At 37.4% G+C, this 18,678-nt stretch overlaps 1 protein-coding gene across 1 annotated transcript in view; it reads left to right on the top strand.

The window, feature by feature from the left end:
* The window catches only part of XPO4 (exportin 4), a 78,299-nt gene that overhangs the window by 49,012 nt on the left and 10,609 nt on the right, over positions 1–18,678 (top strand). Inside the window, exons 8-21 of the mRNA XM_052671144.1 lie at positions 184–341; positions 604–778; positions 4,607–4,783; positions 6,991–7,133; positions 7,247–7,392; positions 8,638–8,815; positions 10,273–10,432; positions 11,844–12,013; positions 12,948–13,122; positions 14,198–14,491; positions 15,374–15,554; positions 16,419–16,537; positions 17,077–17,207; positions 17,976–18,093. Of these exons, the coding sequence (XP_052527104.1) occupies positions 184–341; positions 604–778; positions 4,607–4,783; positions 6,991–7,133; positions 7,247–7,392; positions 8,638–8,815; positions 10,273–10,432; positions 11,844–12,013; positions 12,948–13,122; positions 14,198–14,491; positions 15,374–15,554; positions 16,419–16,537; positions 17,077–17,207; positions 17,976–18,093 (2,325 nt within the window). The remainder of the gene's footprint in view (positions 1–183; positions 342–603; positions 779–4,606; positions 4,784–6,990; positions 7,134–7,246; positions 7,393–8,637; positions 8,816–10,272; positions 10,433–11,843; positions 12,014–12,947; positions 13,123–14,197; positions 14,492–15,373; positions 15,555–16,418; positions 16,538–17,076; positions 17,208–17,975; positions 18,094–18,678) is intronic.

The raw sequence follows: 18,678 nt of genomic DNA, 5'->3' as shown, positions 1-18,678 counted from the left end.
TCCCAGTCTTGTCATTGGCTGTGCTTCAGAGAGCTGTAGGAACCCTTGCATTTCGGACTGAATAGAATCATAGAAGTTATAATAAGCTTTTTTTGGTGCGTGCTCTTTTGGATTGAGAGCCATGTGACTGTTGTAAGAACTCCCTATTTTCCATGTATTGCTAACTATCTCACTTCCTGAAAGGTACACCGAAAAATCAGAGAAGATACAGATATGGCCCAAGATTCATTACAGTGTCTGGCACAGCTGGCATCTCTGCATGGCTCAGTCTTTCCTGACGAAGGTTCACAAATTGATTACCTGGCACATTTCATTGAGGGATTACTGAATACTATCAATGGGTATGTATGCCTGCTCTCTAAATTTAGATGACATCTTTTAAGCTTTAGTTCAGAGCGCAGTGTGTGTTTGTGAAGAACTGTTATGACTTGCTTATTTCTAGGTATAATCTGTCTTTACTTTTGGATTCCTGAAATTTAAAAACTGCATCTGGAAGTAGGTACTTCTTATATAGATGGATTCATTTGAAAGGAATGGGCAAAATCAATTGGCTTTTAGCGTTTTTCTTAATGGCAGAAAAGTAACTCTTATTTCTATCTATAGAATTGAAATAGAAGACTCTGAAGCAGTTGGAATTTCCAGTATTATCAGCAACCTGATAACTGTATTTCCTCGCAATATTTTAACTGCCATTCCAAATGAACTTTTCTCTTCGTTTGTTAACTGCCTCGCCCATCTCACTTGTTCTTTTGGAAGAAGCGCTGCCTTGGAAGAAGTGGTAAGTATCCATGCTCAACAAATAGTCTTTTCTGTTTCCCTCTCCTTGTAATAAGGAGTGAGAATTTGGTTCTTTTGTCATTAAGTATTGTGAAATTCAGTGCTTTTGTTCTAGTTGTTTCTGAAATCACATCTGAGATAATTTTGCTTTTGCATAATGTAATGCTCTGCATCTTTCAAACTATGGATTTAAAGCACTGCTTCATATCTTCATTTTTAAAATAACAGGTACACTGAAAAAGTAGGAAAGTCTTTAAATGTTGCTCAGTTGCTGTTGTAGGACTTCTCTGAGAAGTGTTGTAGATAATGAACTTGTTACAGACACAAAAGCTTGAAGTGACAACCTGAGCAAATGGACAGACTGATATTTACACAGTGGGGGTTCTACAGGCAGGAACTTCTGTTTGGTCTGTTAAGGTCTGTTGTTAACCCTATGCAGAGAGCAGCTCCAATAATCCCTGTGTTACTGGCATGACTCAAGCAGTAATTCCATGTACATATCTGTACTTCAGAGGACTTTTTGCTGTTCTACAGACTTTGGTTGTAACATTAAAGATCAGCTGGGTTAGGGGTAAGTCTTGTCCTTCCAGAAACTGCATTAAATAAAAACATCTAGGGGGATGGAATTGATTGTAAAAAGCCCATAAGAATTAAGGCAAATGTTGCACCTGAACTACTTCCATGGAGTAGTTATTTATTTTAAAATGAAACTATCATAGTAGCAGCCAGTTTTTTGCTGTTAGCGTTAACAATTACTTTTTTTGAGTTCTCTATGTTGACCAGGCTTAATAATTGAGTTGGAAAATTATTACAGAAGTATTTAATTATAAAGTTGACAGACACATTTCTTTACTGAAAATCACAGGTGTATTAATATTAGAACTATGCCGTAAGGTTAAAATGTAATACTTCTGGCCCAGTTTTCATTTAGACTGGAAGCCCTAGAACCTTTACAGAAAGGTTCTGCAAAACCACACATAGCTATCATTTAAATGAGGGGGGCTAGAGGATATACATTTCCTCAGGTAGTCTCTTGTTTTATGCAGCCATGTTTTTTCACTACAGCAGTGCTTGGTGGAAGCTGCCAGCTCAGCACTTCTCGTCCCAGCAGAAGCCTGTGGCAGCTTGTACCATTGTGGGTACAGAGTTTGTTTTGGAGATGGCTGTGACCACTGATGCCTACTGAGCAGTGGCTGCCTACACTTATATCATCCTGTTGTTTTTTGCTGAAGGCAATCTTTTCAGTGTTATATTCAGTGTTATCAGATCCAGCAACATCAGAAAGAGGACTGTGCAGGACTTTTCCACAGCGTGATGTAAAAATTCTCTCTATAAAGGAAAGGTTACATATTCATCACTTTACTGTATCATAGGTGTAACAGATGTGAAGTTGAGATGTAAACTTCATGTTGTTTCTTTATCTCCAGAATGATTACAGAATTGTGTGGTGTTGGGTCTTCAAAAATAATTCCTATACCTGAACAGTGTGCCAGCAGCGAAGTGCACTGTGGAGAATTTCAAGCTGTTGTTCACTTACACAGATGGTGTAATGGCATGGTGTGCTCTGACTGTAAAGGATGTTACTGGATCTGGTTTGCATCCCTGAAAGCAATCTTTTAGCTTAGGAAAGTCCAAGCTGTGGTCAATATTCTGTCCTAAGCTTCTTGCTGAGATTCCCTGTGAGCTCATGTGCAATTGAGAGTTCTTGGTGAAAAATAGAAAACCATGTGTTTTGGACTCAGTAGAATCCTGAGATAATATTCCTGCAGCTTGTCAGAATTCTAAAATGCAGCATAACAGAGGCAAGTGTACACAGCAAAGTTTGCTGGTGGGACAAGCTGTTTTTCCCATATTTCTGCCAGCAGAACAGCTTGTACAAATGTTGCAGAAACCCCATCAGACACAGGGGATCAGCTCAGCCAGAAGACTGCTATTGAAACTGTCAAAATCAGGAGGTCCCAAGCTGTAATGTGCAAACCACTTCAAAGCAATATGCGTCTTGGCACAGAGTCAGAAGCTGTTGCTGACAGTACTTGCTGCTGTTGCTAATATTGATATTCAACCAAGGGGGGGAGAGAGAGGAAAACACAGTCCAAAAATCATGTTCAGATGTTGTTTTATGCTTACCTGGCTGCTGAGGGAAGTTGAAACACCTGCCTGAGCAGCTCTGCTGCTGGAGAACAGCAAGCTTCAGCCATGCTGAGGGTTGGTCTGCAGTCTGCAAGTGAAGAAGTGTGAGTTCACCTTTCCCATCCTAGACGTTTTAAGCATTGGCCTTACTTATTGCACCTCACCTCTCCTAAACATCTTGAGTCCTGAACTCACTAGTCCTGGCTTCCTTAGGAAAATATAATCAGCTGTTAACATCATTTTTGTGTGATAATTGCCCTTTCAAATTGAATTGCTTTGTCACTAGTAAAAGAACATTGCTTACTGCATTATGCTCTGGATTCTTATTGTATGTACATTTTATAAACATTCAAGTCAAGATGTTTGGTGATTCAATGAATGTAGCCAAATTTTAAATAAGACATGTTATGTGAGTCATAAATTTACTTTAAGTTAGCACTGAATACAGTTTCGGTCTCTCCATTTTTTTTGTTTTCAGACTTGCATCAATGTGCCATACTTTAGTTTCTGTAACTATAACTGCATTGCAGTTACAGAAGGATGCTGTGAAGATACCTTGAAATGCTTACAACGTGGCATTTTCCCTTAGTCAGTCATCCAGCCAGTGCTTTCTTTTTCTTTGTTCATGCGGCCGTGTTTGTAACTTCTCTGAAAGTCAGGAATTCTTCTGTGTGGAACGTGACCAAGGCCTTTAGATCTCTGTATTTCATCAAGAAATCCTTTCAGTAAGCTTTGCTATCTCAGAGTAATTTGTGAGCAATCTTGTTGGATAAAAGTTGATAAGATTTTTAGAGGCAAGAAACGTCCTGCAGAACAAGCAAATGTGTCTGTATGTTCATATTTAAATTATTTGCAGTTGATATTTACTGAAGATTAATTTTTGCATAAAGTGTGTGTGGGGAAATGCATTAAATGTCCTTTTGAAGAGAAACAATCCCTTTGCTATTTGAGTTCTCTAGCTTGCCTGTAACCCAGGAGTTTTGTTTTCCAGATGTGAATTTCGTTGTGCCAATTTGAGTGCCTCATGTAAACATACATGAATAGCAGTTAAAATGCACTAAACAATTGGAGGTGCAGGGCTTATTCTATAGAATTCTACTCTCTTTTTATCCTTCACAAAAGGAGACGTTGTGTTTCATCAAAATGAACTACCTGTAGTGGGGTTTCTTTAACATATGCAGTCATAACAGCAATTTCTTTCATAATAGAGTTGTAATCTCTTCTCTCTCTTGTATTCCACTATGTTTGAAATAATATTAATCTATATGCACTTGTTCTTTTTATCCAATTAATTAAACAGATATTGCTCAATTATTTGTAGTTTCTAAAATGACCTGAGATGCTTGGAATCATCGTAGAGGGAGCCTGGTAGTGCCTGTATTTAGGTAGTCATGCACTAAAGGCTTAACTTAAGACTAGTTTGATTTTGAACAGTAGAAGAAAAAAACAAACTAAACACCAACAGATTTTTAAACCCTAACAAAGCAGCACTGATTTTTTTTTTTTTATGCATTACTTCAATTCTTTCTGATTCATTTGTGACTGTCCTTGAAAAGGCTTTGTGATTACTTTTTTTATTGTTCCACAATTAGAAGGACATCTGTTAAATAATAATGAGTAATAATAATGAGAATGAGTATGTTCCTCTGATTTAGTTTAGGAAATAAGATTTTGTTTTGTTTCTTTCATCTCTTTACAGCTTGATAAAGATGACATGGTATATATGGAAGCATATGATAAGTTGCTGGAATCTTGGCTTACTTTGGTACAAGATGACAAACATTTCCATAAGGGTTTCTTTACCCAACATGCTGTTCAGGTCTTTAATTCTTACATTCAGTGCCATCTAGCTGCTCCTGATGGTACAAGGAATTTGGTAAGCCCTTTCTCTAGTAGTTCTTGCTGATAATATATGGCAACTAACTCATGTTTTTTTTGTTTTGTTTTGTTTTGTGCTTCGTTATGTAGCTCAAAGAAGGTAGTTGTAGAATTACTGCTTGTGACTTTGACTGGAGATGAAAAAATGCTGAAAGAGTCTGTTACTCAGAGGCTCTTTTTCCAGTCTGTTTCTCTCATTATGAAAAGTAAATGAAGGAATACAAAGATGAAAAATACCTTTAAAAACAAAAACAAAAAAAAACCTGTTACTCAACCTGATCTGCATCCTACTGATCCTCGCTGCCCATGCAGTGACCAAACCTTTGACTGTCCTTCTCTTGCCTAGAGTCATAGTAAAAATCTTCCGTGACATTGGAAGCCTTCTATGCTTTTGTTACCTTCCAACTGAAGTGTAACTGACATGCATGAATATATAGGGAAATACAGAATAACATGCTCGGTCTAGAAGAAACATGAAATTTACATTCTTTTGGATAAAATGGTACGTGACTTCCCTACTGAATTTTTATGAGTGACTCTTCCAGAGGAAAAACAAAATTAACTTGACTAGTTGCTGAATCTTTGAGAAAGAAAGCAAGTTAACTTCTTTGCCAGGAGTACGGATCTCTCTGAAATAGATTATGGCACTGAAACTTGGATGTAGGTACTGAATGAATTAATTATTGCAGAGATTTGATTCAATAACTACATTAACTTAAATTGATGCTGTGCAAAGATACTTAAGATACCTCACTCTGAAAATCATTGTATAAAACCTAATTCTGATATCTTGATATGCAACAGATGGTAATAACAGTGCCAAAACAGAGACAAATATTTCACAAGAGAACTTTGCATTCATGTCAGGCGGTCTTGACATAGCTTGTATCCACAGGTTAATTCATGTCATTCTGTGAGATAAGTCATTTATCCCATGGGTAACCTTTTAAAAGCCACAGCTGGCATTTTAGAATGCTTCTTGTTCGATATCAAAGCAGTAACAGGAACTTTCAGTCTCTGCCTTGAGACCAGACTCACTCTTCAGTAAACAGCTGTGACTTTGAAGTTGCCAAAAGAGAATGATTTGGTGGGTTAGATAAAGAAAATATGGGTTAAAAGCACGTTAGGTAAGAAATTGTTTGGATTTAATTTTCCAGAGCCTTTGCAAAAACAATGGAGAATGATGGCTTTCTCCACCACTTGTGCTTGAGTTTGTAATTTATGTAAATTCTGTCATTCTTCAAGGGATTTCTTAAAAACACGTGTAAGATTGATATGTGATTTCTACATATGATTCATCTCCTCAAGAAAACAGTCTTGTAATTATTTTGGTATTTTATAATCAAGATATACTTTGAGAAATCAAACGCTGCACCTACTGCATCAGTAAGAAATAAACTTCTAAAACTGAGATTTTTTGTTTTCTCAAGCAGTGAGTTATAGAAAATATTAGAAAATAGAAAATAGAAGGTGATTTTCACTTCGTTTTGAAAAATTCTTCCTCTTGTGATCTAAGTAAGATCTCAGAGGAAGAGTATCTTTGGCTGATGAATAGGATGTGGAAGACCTAGTGTTTCAAATGGTTCTTGGCCTGATTACATGTTTTGAAATCCACATCTACATGTATTTTAGCAGACTCCTGTTCATTGGGTTTGCAGACCATCCCTATGAGCCAGAGTCATTTCTATACTGTACCTACAGCAGTGGATGCTTGACCAAGCTTATTTATGTATGTGATTAAAGAAACTGTTCTGCTGTCCAGTCTGCTCTTATTCTATTCATGAGCATCAATTTTCATAACTTCTATCTTTGATTTAGCATTAAATGTGGAGGTTGGTGGCCCTGCATGTGTCAGGGGGGTTGGAGATTCATGATCCTTGAGGTCCCTTCCAACCCTGGCCATTCTGTGACTCTGTGATTCTTTTCACTAGCGGTGATTCTTTTGACTTGAGAGCACTACTGGAAAAGGCAGCAAATATACAATGAACTGAATTTGCTGTTTCATGATAAGTTTGTGAAATTATTATTTCAAGACAATATAAAGCCTTATGTACTCTTCTGTTCATTTCTTCTGCATCTAATGTAGTGTGAGTCTTGCGTTTCTGTGACACAGAAGCCAAAATAACATAGAGAAGTCCGGTGGTAAAGAATTGTAGTGAATGTAACGTGAATTGGTTGCTTCTGTTTTTGTTGAAATAACACCAGACTGCCAATGGTGTGGCCTCTCGGGAAGAAGAAGAAATCAGTGAACTGCAGGAGGACGACAGAGACCAGTTCTGTGACCAGCTGGCCAGTGTTGGCATGCTAGGAAGAATTGCTGCAGAACACTGTATACCTCTTCTTACAAGGTACAGGACAATGGCCATGAATACAAACAAATAAATTTGTCTAATTGGAAAAACTTGTCTTTGCTGAAACAGTTTAAAAACAGTGAAGTTATTTTATTATGGTTTGTCCACAGTTTATTAGAAGACCGAGTGACAAGGCTCCATGGTCAGTTGCAAAGACATCAGCAGCAGTTGCTTGCCTCACCTGCATCAGGCTCAATTGACAATAAAGTGCTTGATGACCTGTATGAGGATATTCATTGGCTTATTTTAGTCACAGGTTAGTGAACAGTGTTAAGTAGAGCTTATTCTGATATTGCTATAGCAGCTGCAACACCTCAGGAAAGAAAAATCTTTGCATGTCACCTGCTGGTAAATGGTATATGCTTACAATTCACCTGTCTGCAGTAACACACAAGTTGTCTTTAAAAGATTTATGGCATCTTTACATGAAGTACATCCTTTGGAAATTCCCATTAATAATTTTGTCATAGACTTCTGAAATGTTACCAGTCAACGTATTCAAGAAATTGGTCTGTTCATGGTTTCAGCTGTAATGTCTGGGGGTCATACGGCTTTGTGAGGTAATCCACGTGAGAGCTGGATAGCAATATTACTTGGTGGTGCCAGAAGTCAAGTAAGTTCCAGGATCTCTCAGGGCTGTTTGTCCATGCCCTGGCGTTTTGCTATTTCAGAGAACTTAAATTTAGAACCTTTTCATTTTTGATTTTTAGATGGCATTATCTTACATCTGTTTGCAAAATGTAATATTAGCAAAGATAGTGTCTGTATTTCATTAAAAGAAATGTACACTTTGTGAAATGTTTTGTGGGGTCTTTTTGAACGCCTGCTGTTTAACTTGCTCTCAGATGTTGGCATAAATGTGTTTATAATACTTTTGTATCACTGTGAGATGAAGTTTGTATTCATATCTCAGATGGTTATGAGATCAGACAATGAAAACTCTGAATCTGGAATTAATATTAGTTAGCCTGACTAGAGTATTGTGAAAATCCTTGCTTGACCTGATCTGCTGTTGCTATGCAAGGAAAACTTTGCAGTAGTGAGTTTGATGTCAGAAAGTTGAAAGGAGATTTGAAATGTTAGCAGAGCACAAGTCCCAAATGAGATGGACTTACTAGGGAAGCTGTAAAATCAACTGCTTGTTCTTATTACTTAACAGAGATAATAGTGACTGCAAAGTGTGTGTATATTTTTTCCCAATAGCTGAATTGGCTGCAGTACTTGATGTGTTTACTTCACATACTAAAAGTTTTCCCTGTCTTATTTTTATTACTTATCTGATGATTTATGTTTTGGTATTTGTTTAATGTCACATTAGGTTCCTCTCTCCAAAGTTAGTGGTACATATTTAAACAGTGTAAGTCAGGGTTTGTATAAACATCTGGTTCTGGTATGATGTCTGCATTTAAGCCAATGGATTTTCTCATTAAAAAGCTTAGATAAGATTATAGATTAACCTAGGATAGAAAGTTGTGATCACTCTTTCTTTCTTTAATGTAAGGCTACCTCTTGGCTAATGATACTCAGGGAGAGACTCCGCTAATACCTCCAGAAGTCATGGAATATTCCATTAAGCATTCAACTGAAGTTGACATCAATACAACACTTCAGATTCTGGGATCTCCAGGAGAAAAGGCCTCTTCCATCCCAGGGTACAACAGAACTGATTCTGTAATAAGGTAAAAATGCATCATGTGTTATATATGTTGAATGCTTTTTCAGAGGAAAAAGTAAGAACAGGGGTGGAATTCTGTGAACTGTAAAAGTAAAAAGCCAAATGTAAACCCTGAACGTTAGAAATCAAGCATATCTTTTAACTAGTTGTAAAGTAAGGGTAAATAACTAGTATGAATGTTTTTATAAAAGACACGTTAAGACAGCAATGTAAAAGAAAAGAGAAAAGATTAAGTATAATTTTCTTATGGTAAAGAAGGGAAGAGTGATTACAGGTTATATTTGAAGTCAGGGTGATCCAGGAGGAGGACTGAAGGGCTGAGCGAGAATATGGCATCAAAACAGATCAGTTATTTGAGGTGGGATGGCCAAAATGACTAGACTGTTGACCTAATGGCTGTAATGGTGGACATGAGCTGCTTATTAAAACAAATAAAAAAACTTTGTCTCTACAGAAAACTTGTCTTTAATCTATTTGTTACAGAAAGTCCATACAGTGGCTCAAATTACTGAAATCTTGTTTTTAAAGCAACACAGATGAATCTTGATAACATACTGTAGGCTATATAAATGCATTCAATATGTGTGCAGCTTGAGAAAGAACTTTCCAGAGCTTTAGTGAGCTTGTCTACTTTAGCCACAGATTAGTTTTTGTGTACTAAACATTTTCTTCAGGAAAAGGCTAGAAAAATCTACCTTCGTGGGTAATCCTAATGTATTAGTTAATGAGTTAATGTATTCATGAGTTTCAGTACTGCTTGTTGATTCCAAGTCTGGCAGCTTCAAGTAATAAACAGTTTCTTAATGCAGTGTCTTGGTGTAGATAGAAATAAAATCAGATATAGATTTGAGGCTCTCTAACAGTAGCTCTGAAATTTCTTCAACAAGTAGACCTCTGTCAACTCCTAAATTCCTTGAGAAAACCAATGTTTTGCTACCAAATGTAATTGATATACTGTAAAATCTAACATTTAATACAGTTTTCTTGACTGGTTGTATTGAGGCAATCATTTAGTGATCTGCTACATCACACTGTCTCTCTGTGGTAATGAGAAAGTAAGAAATATCTGGGTGTTTCTGCAGTTGTTCTTCAGGAACTGTTGTGTTACTGAAGCTTCGCCGTTAGGCCCCACTTTGTAACAGTGCAGTGTAACTAGGGGAGCAGGAAAGGGAGAAATCCCATGCTGTCAGGATGCATGTCACACTTCTTTTGTTCCAGTGTTTTTGATATCAAAGAAAATCACTTTATCTTTTAATGCATATTCTGACTTCACGGATGATATTTGCCATTGTAGCCTGTCTCTTCTCTTACATTTAAAGAAGCAATAAATTCAAGTGCTCTCTACTTCGTTAGAGTGAAAACACTTTGTTATCTTGTTCTTCCCTTTGTATTTCATGAAAAATAAGTTGTTTTGCTTCTCCAGAAAACACTCTCAATATCCTTATTGTATGTAACCTTCAGGTTGTTATCTGCTATTTTAAGAGTGTCAGAAGTAGAATCTCGAGCAATAAGAGCAAATCTCACACATCTTCTGAGCCCCCAGATGGGCAAAGATATTGTATGGTTCCTCAAGCGTTGGGCAAAGACTTACCTCCTAGCAGATGAAAAACTGTATGACCAGGTAAGGATATGACCTTTATGAATGCCTTGGTGAGTATTAGCAACCATATCTTGTGGATGTAGATGTCAGTGTAGGTATTTTAATACGTAATGATAAAGCATTTCAACACTAACTGGGATTGGGTTTATTTTGGAATAAGTTTGGAAGTAGTTGTCTTCTTTTTTTAAATTGGAAATATAAGCTGCTAGGGGATTCTTCTTGCACATCTTGACATAAATATGATTTCTGGCCAGTGGCATCATAGAATAGCATAGTGTGCTGTCAGGCTGCTAAACAGGTGAGCAATTCTGTAAGCTGCGTCAGCTCTTACAGTGCATCTCTCAGACAGTGGTTGCCCTTGATGGATGATTTAGTGAGTAACCTGGTCATGACTTTGAATAACATAACCTTTAATTACCTTGTGACATTAGCTAAAATCATGATACTTTCTCTCCCAATCTCATATGTTCTTATTGTATATTTCATGATTTTTATAATGCATTCTTTGTAAAGGGCAACATTTCATCATGTTTGGACAGCACTAATCATGATTAGACCTCGATCCTGGTTTTGCTTATAACTACTAACTATAATCCAGCTAGAGAAGGTCCTGTTGACTCTAACTTCTGGGAAGGAAGCCTCCTCCTCCTCCCTTTATTTCCACTGCTGAAGCAGCTAAGAATACTAACGCTTCAGGAGGTCCCTCCTTAACAAAGATGGAGATACCAAAGACTTATAATTAATTCAAGTTACATTATTCAACTTGTCCTTGCAGTAAAGCAAAGATAGCTGGGGAAGAATTGGAGAGGGTGAAACAGAGTATCTGGGAAATGCTACATGTGTTGGCATGTGGAAGTGATTGAAGATTTCTGTTTAACTCTTATGCTCAGACAGTTTAAAATTAGAAATTCTGGTGGTGTGCTGACAGGGAGCCCCTGTGCAAATCTTACAGAATCCTTGGATTTCACTTAAACTTTGTTTTCTGAAGATAGGAAAGTGGAGAGTTCAAGGAAGCATATCAAAATAAGTTCTCAAAATACTCAACCTAGATCAAGCGCGAGGTTTATTTCTGGTTACTTTTGTCATATTGTAAGTTCATGGAAACACTTCTGGGAGATGGATTGGTTTGGATCTTTCTGTTCGTTTTTAAAGCTTTTGAACTTTGTGTGGCATTAAAAGCTAGACGTGATCAAACCTGATACTGTGATGAGGTTGAAACCTTTCTCTCTTTTTAGGTGTTGTGCTTAAAATTGGAAGATAAATTTGGCAAAGATTTTTCTGTTACGGGTATTCTTTGCCTTCGACTGTGTAACATTTGTGCATTATAAATAGGCGAGAAGTGACAGCCTGAAAAGAATTTGCTGACTGATGACCGTACACTTTGGGGTTCTGCCTTCTGTAAAACTCACTCATTTTAATGCTTTTCTTATAGATAAGTCTGCCATTTAGTACAGCATTTGGTGCTGATACAGAGGGTTCCCAGTGGATTGTGGGTTACCTTTTAGAAAAAGTGATCAGTAACCTGGCAGTGTGGAGTTCAGAGCAGGACCTTGCAAATGATACTGTACAACTGCTAGTAACATTAGTGGAAAGGAGAGAGCGGTAAGTTGCTACACCTTTGGAAGTCAAAAAACTTCTTTTGCTTCCTTTAAATTGTTTTGGCCAAAGTAATCCGGATACGGGGCACTTTATATTCATGTCTCTGTAAGTCAAATTACTTTAGTAATATATTATAAGTGGAAGAAAAAAATGTCTGACCGAGCGAGGAGTGAGACCTAGATGTGACAAACCTAATCTCCGTTATTATTTATCAGTGCACTCTCCTTCCCCTTCCTTTGTGCCTCACTTCCAAACAGTGAGAATTGAAAACTCTCCTGGTCTCCACTCTTATTGCAAGGATTTTCATGTTGCTGGTTATTGTTGAGCAAGTTGTGTCAGATTGAGTTCAGATACTGGCTAAGCCTATATATAATGTGTTTTACAAACCTTTAAAGGAAACAATAATCTAGGGTTTGGTGGGTTCAGCCAAATTTCAGTTTTTCCAGTATTATAGACTGTGAAGCAGAAAATGCCTGAACGTTTTGCTTTTGTGAATTGACATGCAAACGTACATTCAGTCTGTAGAAAGACTGAAATTTTAGGAGTTAAATGCTTGAGAAATTTTCTTTATAAAGATAAGTGAATAAAACCCTCAGGAGCTAGTTTTGGAACAAACTGCTTATTTTATCATGACATAATGAGACTAAGCTCTTAATCCACGTAATATATCCATTAACTGTGTGTGTGTTCTTCTGTGTGTAAAACTAAAGTACTTTCCTGCTTTTCTCCTATATGAATTGAGCTACTTTCAGAGTATATATTTAAGAAATTTTAGGACTGAGATATTAAGATGAAAATCAAAAGGCAACTGAACCTTAGAAGACAGGAAATACAATTAAGAAAATCAAAATGTTCTGACAGCTGCTAGCAACCTGATGCACTCTGTTCAAAGTACAATTTTTTGAGTCTTTAATCAAAATGTTTTTTTCCTTTCTAGGGCAAACTTGGTTATTCAGTGTGAGAACTGGTGGAATTTAGCTAAACAGTTTGCAAGGCGAAGCCCTCCTCTTCACTATTTGTCTAGTTCTGTGCAGAGAACACTAATGAAAGCTTTAGTTTTAGGAGGTTTTGCTCATATGGATACAGAAATGAAACAACAATACTGGACAGAGGTAAGATGTTTCGGTGCTTCTGTTACCTTCATTTTAACAAGTTGTACAATTCAAGTCTGGAGTTGATTTGGAGCATTTTATGATGATGCAAACGTAGCTCATTCAGAATCTTCCGATTTTGACATCTATTTTTTTAGTGGTTCTTTGAACATCCATAATCTTATAGCACCTGGGAGTTGCCAAAATTATCTAAACCATCAGTACCTAAACAGAAATAGCCAATAAGTGGCTAAATAACCCTTGGAGGGTTCATGAAATCCTGCATAACAGAATGCTGTTGTAAAGGTGAAGAGTTTCCCTCATTTCTTCCCTTTGTTTTAGTTTGGTGATGGTTATGAATTATTCATTTATTTACTTACTCTCATTGAGTGAAGCTAATGAGAAAAAAATAAAGAAGCTTGATCAGCTTTTCTGTTCTATTAATACTCAGATATTTAATGCCAGGAAGATTGGTAGATGAAATGTGGTCAGGGAATGCTACGTTGGCTCTGAAGTTTGAAAAACACTGATCTTCAGAGAAAAGTTTAGCAAAGTTACAAATTTAATGAAGTGAGATGATAAGGCACTGGAACTAATTGGCGAAAAAGCATTTAGCTGTTTCATGGAAATCTCTAAGTTGATTCAAATTGGTTTTGTTACAGCTGCAGTCACACTGGCTGATTGTAAGAGAGATTGTAATGTGACAAAGATAATGGGGAACATAATTATTAATCAGTGCTTTCAGCACTGACCTGTAACGATTTTGTTGTTGTCAGTATTGAATCTGGAAAAGCATCAAATGCTGTCACTCGAAGTCCTTACTTGTTTAAACAGGACAAAGTAACGTTAAATATTTATGGAGGTACTCATTGTGAAACTAACCTGCAGGGGGTGGTGAATAGTGAGAATTACTGATCACTGTCACTTCAGACAGTGCTGATGAGACAGAAAAGAACACAGTTGCAAACTGGAAGTAACTGAATCTTGTACTGCTATGATAAAAGCAACCCATGAGCTTGCTGAATTACTTAAATCTCAAATCTCATTCATGTATCAACATGCTTATCTTACTGCGACTTTCCTGAAACATTTTCAGGTTCTTCAACCACTTCAGCAGCGTTTCTTGAATGTGATAAACCAAGAAAACTTTCAGCAGATCTGCCAAGAGGAGGAGGTGAAACAGGAAATCACAGCTACGTTAGAAGCGCTCTGTGGCATTGCTGAGGCTACTCAGATCGACAACGTAGCGATTCTCTTCAATTTCCTAATGGACTTCCTTAATAATTGCATTGGATTGATGGAAGTGTACAAAAACACACCAGAGACTGTTAATCTCATAATAGAAGTCTTTGTTGAAGTTGCACATAAACAAATCTGTTATCTTGGAGAGGTAAATAAGCCAAGAGGGGGAAGTGTGTCTGTGTGTAGTCGTATGTGAATGTTGCTATCCCTCTTGCAAAATAATGCAATTTTTTTATGTTTTGTACTGAGAAAAACCCTGTGTTCGCATCACTATTCTGTTGATACAGAAAGAAATGGAAATGCTTTATGGTCGTATCTGGTTGAGGAATTCCTTTGTTTAAAAGTTTACATTCTCGAAGATTAAAAGCAGGGCATCTAGACTGTTCTCATAGGAAAAATTATGTAACTATAATTCATCACTAGCCTTAGCAGGTATGAAGGACATGAGTGCAGACCACACTGAGTGCTGATTTAACTGTCTCATACTTCTCTGAAGTCTTGTCTAGCACAATGGCAGGACTGCTGTCTGTGACCAATGCGTGCCATAGAGATACTGCTTTGGTCCTAGGCAAGTGGTTGCTGTGAGTGAGTTTGGGATGAGTCAATGCAGTCCCCTTGTACTGCAGTACTGTTGGCTAATTTTGATGTTGCGTCTAGGAGAAGCTTACCTCAAACTGGGTCTGCACAGTGTATTGTGGCTCCAAACTTTGATAGCTGAAGCATGTCCCTTTGTCATTTTAATTCCAGTTGGTGAGATTCGTGAGATAGGGCAGCCTATCCCACATCACTTTTTTTCCTAAGAGTGGATTGATTAAAGTAGTGTTGTAGTGCTTTTGTCAACAGCACATAGATATATGGCTCTACGTATTCTCAGTTATTGTGATTTTTTATGCAGTTATTACAAAAATGGATTATATAAATGAAATTTGATTCTTGAGGTATCACTGACCATGTAGTACAGTCTTAAAACAAAATGTGTCACTTTTGGCATGTAGAAGTTTTCTTACTGTTATCTAACAATGTTTTGTAGGCCAAAGCCATGAACTTGTATGAGGCCTGCCTAACTCTGCTCCAGGTGTATTCAAAGAATAATCTAGGTCGACAACGGATAGATGTTACAGCAGAGGAAGACCAGTACCAGGATCTCCTTCTTATTATGGAGCTTCTCACTAATCTTCTATCGAAAGAATTCATTGATTTCAGTGATACAGGTATGGAGTACTTGGTAATTGCTGAGCTGTAATTTGTGTTAAACATGGGGCATGTGTTCAGTCAAGGTAAAGTGAAAAGTCTGTGCATCTGCCTTGTTCTGTCATGTGTGCACAACACAAAAATGCAAGACCAGATGTAGATTTTGTCCATTGACCAGACAACTCAGTGCTGTTAATACATGCTATTTGAGTCTGACATTGGATGTTAGATGCACTGAAAGTATTGTAAAAAAAATACAGTGAAACCAAAGACCGTGAGTACTACCTTAATGTAATACCCAGCTATCAAACGCCTTGACCATTGCTGCTAACTTAATGTGAGAATGACAAAAGTAAGGTCACGTCCAGTTGCTGGGAAATATGGATCGTAACAGGAAGTAGAGAAACTTGTCAAATTCTGTATTACAGAGTTTGCTTCAGTAATTTACCCAATTTATTTATCTTTGTCTTCATAACGTTCATATAAATTATTAATGTACACTATCCAGAAATTTAGAGAAAGCATAGAAATGCTTGTAATATTTCGCTCAGTGTATTTATGCAAGTATGAAGCGGATATCATTAGGAACAAATGTAGGATTCTGTAATGGAAGGGCACTCTCAAAGTATCTGAAGTGTTCTGGCTTAGTATGTCATCTGGTACATGTGATTATGAAATGCCTCGTCCTTGTGAATATAAATATAGAATGATGTGGCAGCCTCTACTCACTACATTTCTATTTTAAAACAGTGCCTCGTGGTTTTGTTTGAGAAGAGGGTAATAGTCCTATCACTAAGAATGTCTTTATTAAAGTAATGTACTCTTCAGTATACTTAGTCTGTATATAGTCTCTTCTGTAAAACATGTTTTTGTCTTTGCTACAGATGAAGTATTTAGAGGACACGAGCCTGGGCAAGCTACAAACAGAACTGTATCAGCTGCAGATGTTGTCTTATATGGGGTTAATCTAGTTCTGCCTCTAATGTCTCAGGATCTGCTGAAGGTAAATTTGCTCTTACATGCAACTGCTGGAATATGAAAGTTTTATAGTAGTGAATCCCAGAAATGGATTCTAAATTGCATTCTACTTAAGTTGAATCAGGGGAACAGTTTTAAAGCGTACCTCAGTTGTCTCCTCTTGACATGCTTTGATTCTCATCCGGTGGCACCTACTGAGTGTGAGAGCTGCATGCATTATAGATGAAACCAAGGCAAAGGACGTGCCCTCGGAGCACCCTGCTTGCACTCCAGCTGCTGAGAGGCTTTCTCCCCTCAGGGCTAGACTTGCTCACGTGGAAGTAAAACTCCATAACTTTGTATGGAGTAGATACTGGACAGCTGCCATCAACTTGAACTTGTAGCAGTCTGCTTCTATTGCACCATGCTTTTTGCTAGTGTAGTTGTAGCCACTGATAACTGAAGTTATTGCCTATAATTGTCTTTTTTCAGGGCAAAGCATCAGACTTGTGTCTTTGTACAGCTGGAAATAATGCCAGGATAATGGTACATGATTCTGAAATGATCTTGTTTTTCTTTTGGCAGTTTCCATCACTGTGTAATCAATATTACAAACTAATCACTTTCATCTGTGAGATATTCCCTGAGAAAATCCCACAACTTCCAGAGGACCTCTTTAAGAGCCTAATGTACTCACTGGAGTTAGGGATGTCATCGTATCCTTTGTGGGGCTTGAGAGTGTTTAAAAGTCTGAGCTGCTTTTATAAGGATGTGTTAAGTCTTGATTCTTTTTCTTTGCATTGTTTCTTTTCCTATCAATTTCCGAACCTACAATTCTATATCCATAAACAACTCCTCTTCTGTGCCTCCTAGTGACTGAGAATCTCATGGTAGTGTCTATTGAGATTCCAGAATTAGCTGAATTTCCTGACTCGTGTTGCTTGAATGCAGTGTTTAAGTGGTTTAACGTGTAAGTTTTTTCTGGCAGCCATTCCTGCCTCCTCCATTACTTCACTTCAGAGTGTGTAACTTCATAAGCCTTCAGCTGGCATCCCAAAGCTGTTCCTGAATTAGTTTCTCAGCTGGTAATAGAAAACACTGCTGCTGTTCTCCTGGGCTGGCTCCAGAGCATTTCCTGTCATGTTGCCAATGGGCTCTCCCTCTTACAACAGGAGCACCATTTTCACTAATCTGTGGCACGTGTCAGACACAGATGAGCTTGAGCATAAGGGACTCTTTCTGAAAGTGTTATGTCAGAGGGGGTTGTGGTACTTCAGGGTGTGCAGCTAATAAAGGAAAGCAACAAAGACAGTTCCCTTTCTTCCCTTTTTTATATTTTTTATTTTATTATTTTATTAACGGCTCTACAATACAAAGATATCTTAGAATATATAAGCATTGAAGTGTTTTCTAGTGCCGCCGCTGGGAAGTTTTGTTACAATTTCACTGAAATCTGGTGTTGATTCTTTAATGCTCGTTACCAGAATGAGTTCTGAGGTTTGCCAGCTCTGTCTGGAGGCTGTAACACCGTTAGCAGAACAGTGTGCAAAAGCACAAGAAACAGATTCAGCCCTCTTTCTAGCAACAAGGCACTTTCTTAAGGTAAGAACAACTGTTTCATGTTACTTTGTGGGCTTTTTGTTGTTGTCTTGTAGTTGCTTTTTTGTGGGTTTTTTGTTTGTTTGTTTGTTGGGTTGTTTTTTTTTTTTGCATACAAGTGGTTTCAAGAGGCCAAATAGTGATACTGTCAGACTACATTAATGAGCACCATGCACAAATAGTAAGAGACAGAACTTGCAGTTGGAGAAGAGCATAGAGGATCAGGAACACTGACTGTATCAGAAAGAAGAGTAGGAACACAGAGTGGAAAATGACTTTTCAACATTCAACAAAAGATCTGAATACTTCAGAATTATTTATATTTATATATACATATATATACTTCAGCAATTTATATTTTGTCTGTGCTCGGTACGTGAGTTCTTGAATGAATCTCAGTAGTTTCAACAGTTAAATTTACTGTTGTGTGTCACAAAGCTTCCAGAATTGTGTGAAATGAAGGTAGGGTTAGAATACTAAAACAAGAGCATAATTGGGTACAGCAAAGAAAGGTAAATGCTGTCATTTATTCAATGTACCCAATAAATTTTGCTTTTTCTTGGCAGTTTCCTTAAAGGACCACTCACT

Source organism: Tympanuchus pallidicinctus, unplaced genomic scaffold (genome assembly GCF_026119805.1).
Source record: "Tympanuchus pallidicinctus isolate F22 unplaced genomic scaffold, pur_lepc_1.0 scaffold11, whole genome shotgun sequence".
NCBI lineage: Eukaryota > Metazoa > Chordata > Aves > Galliformes > Phasianidae > Tympanuchus > Tympanuchus pallidicinctus.
This window is presented reverse-complemented; position numbering and strand designations above follow the sequence as displayed.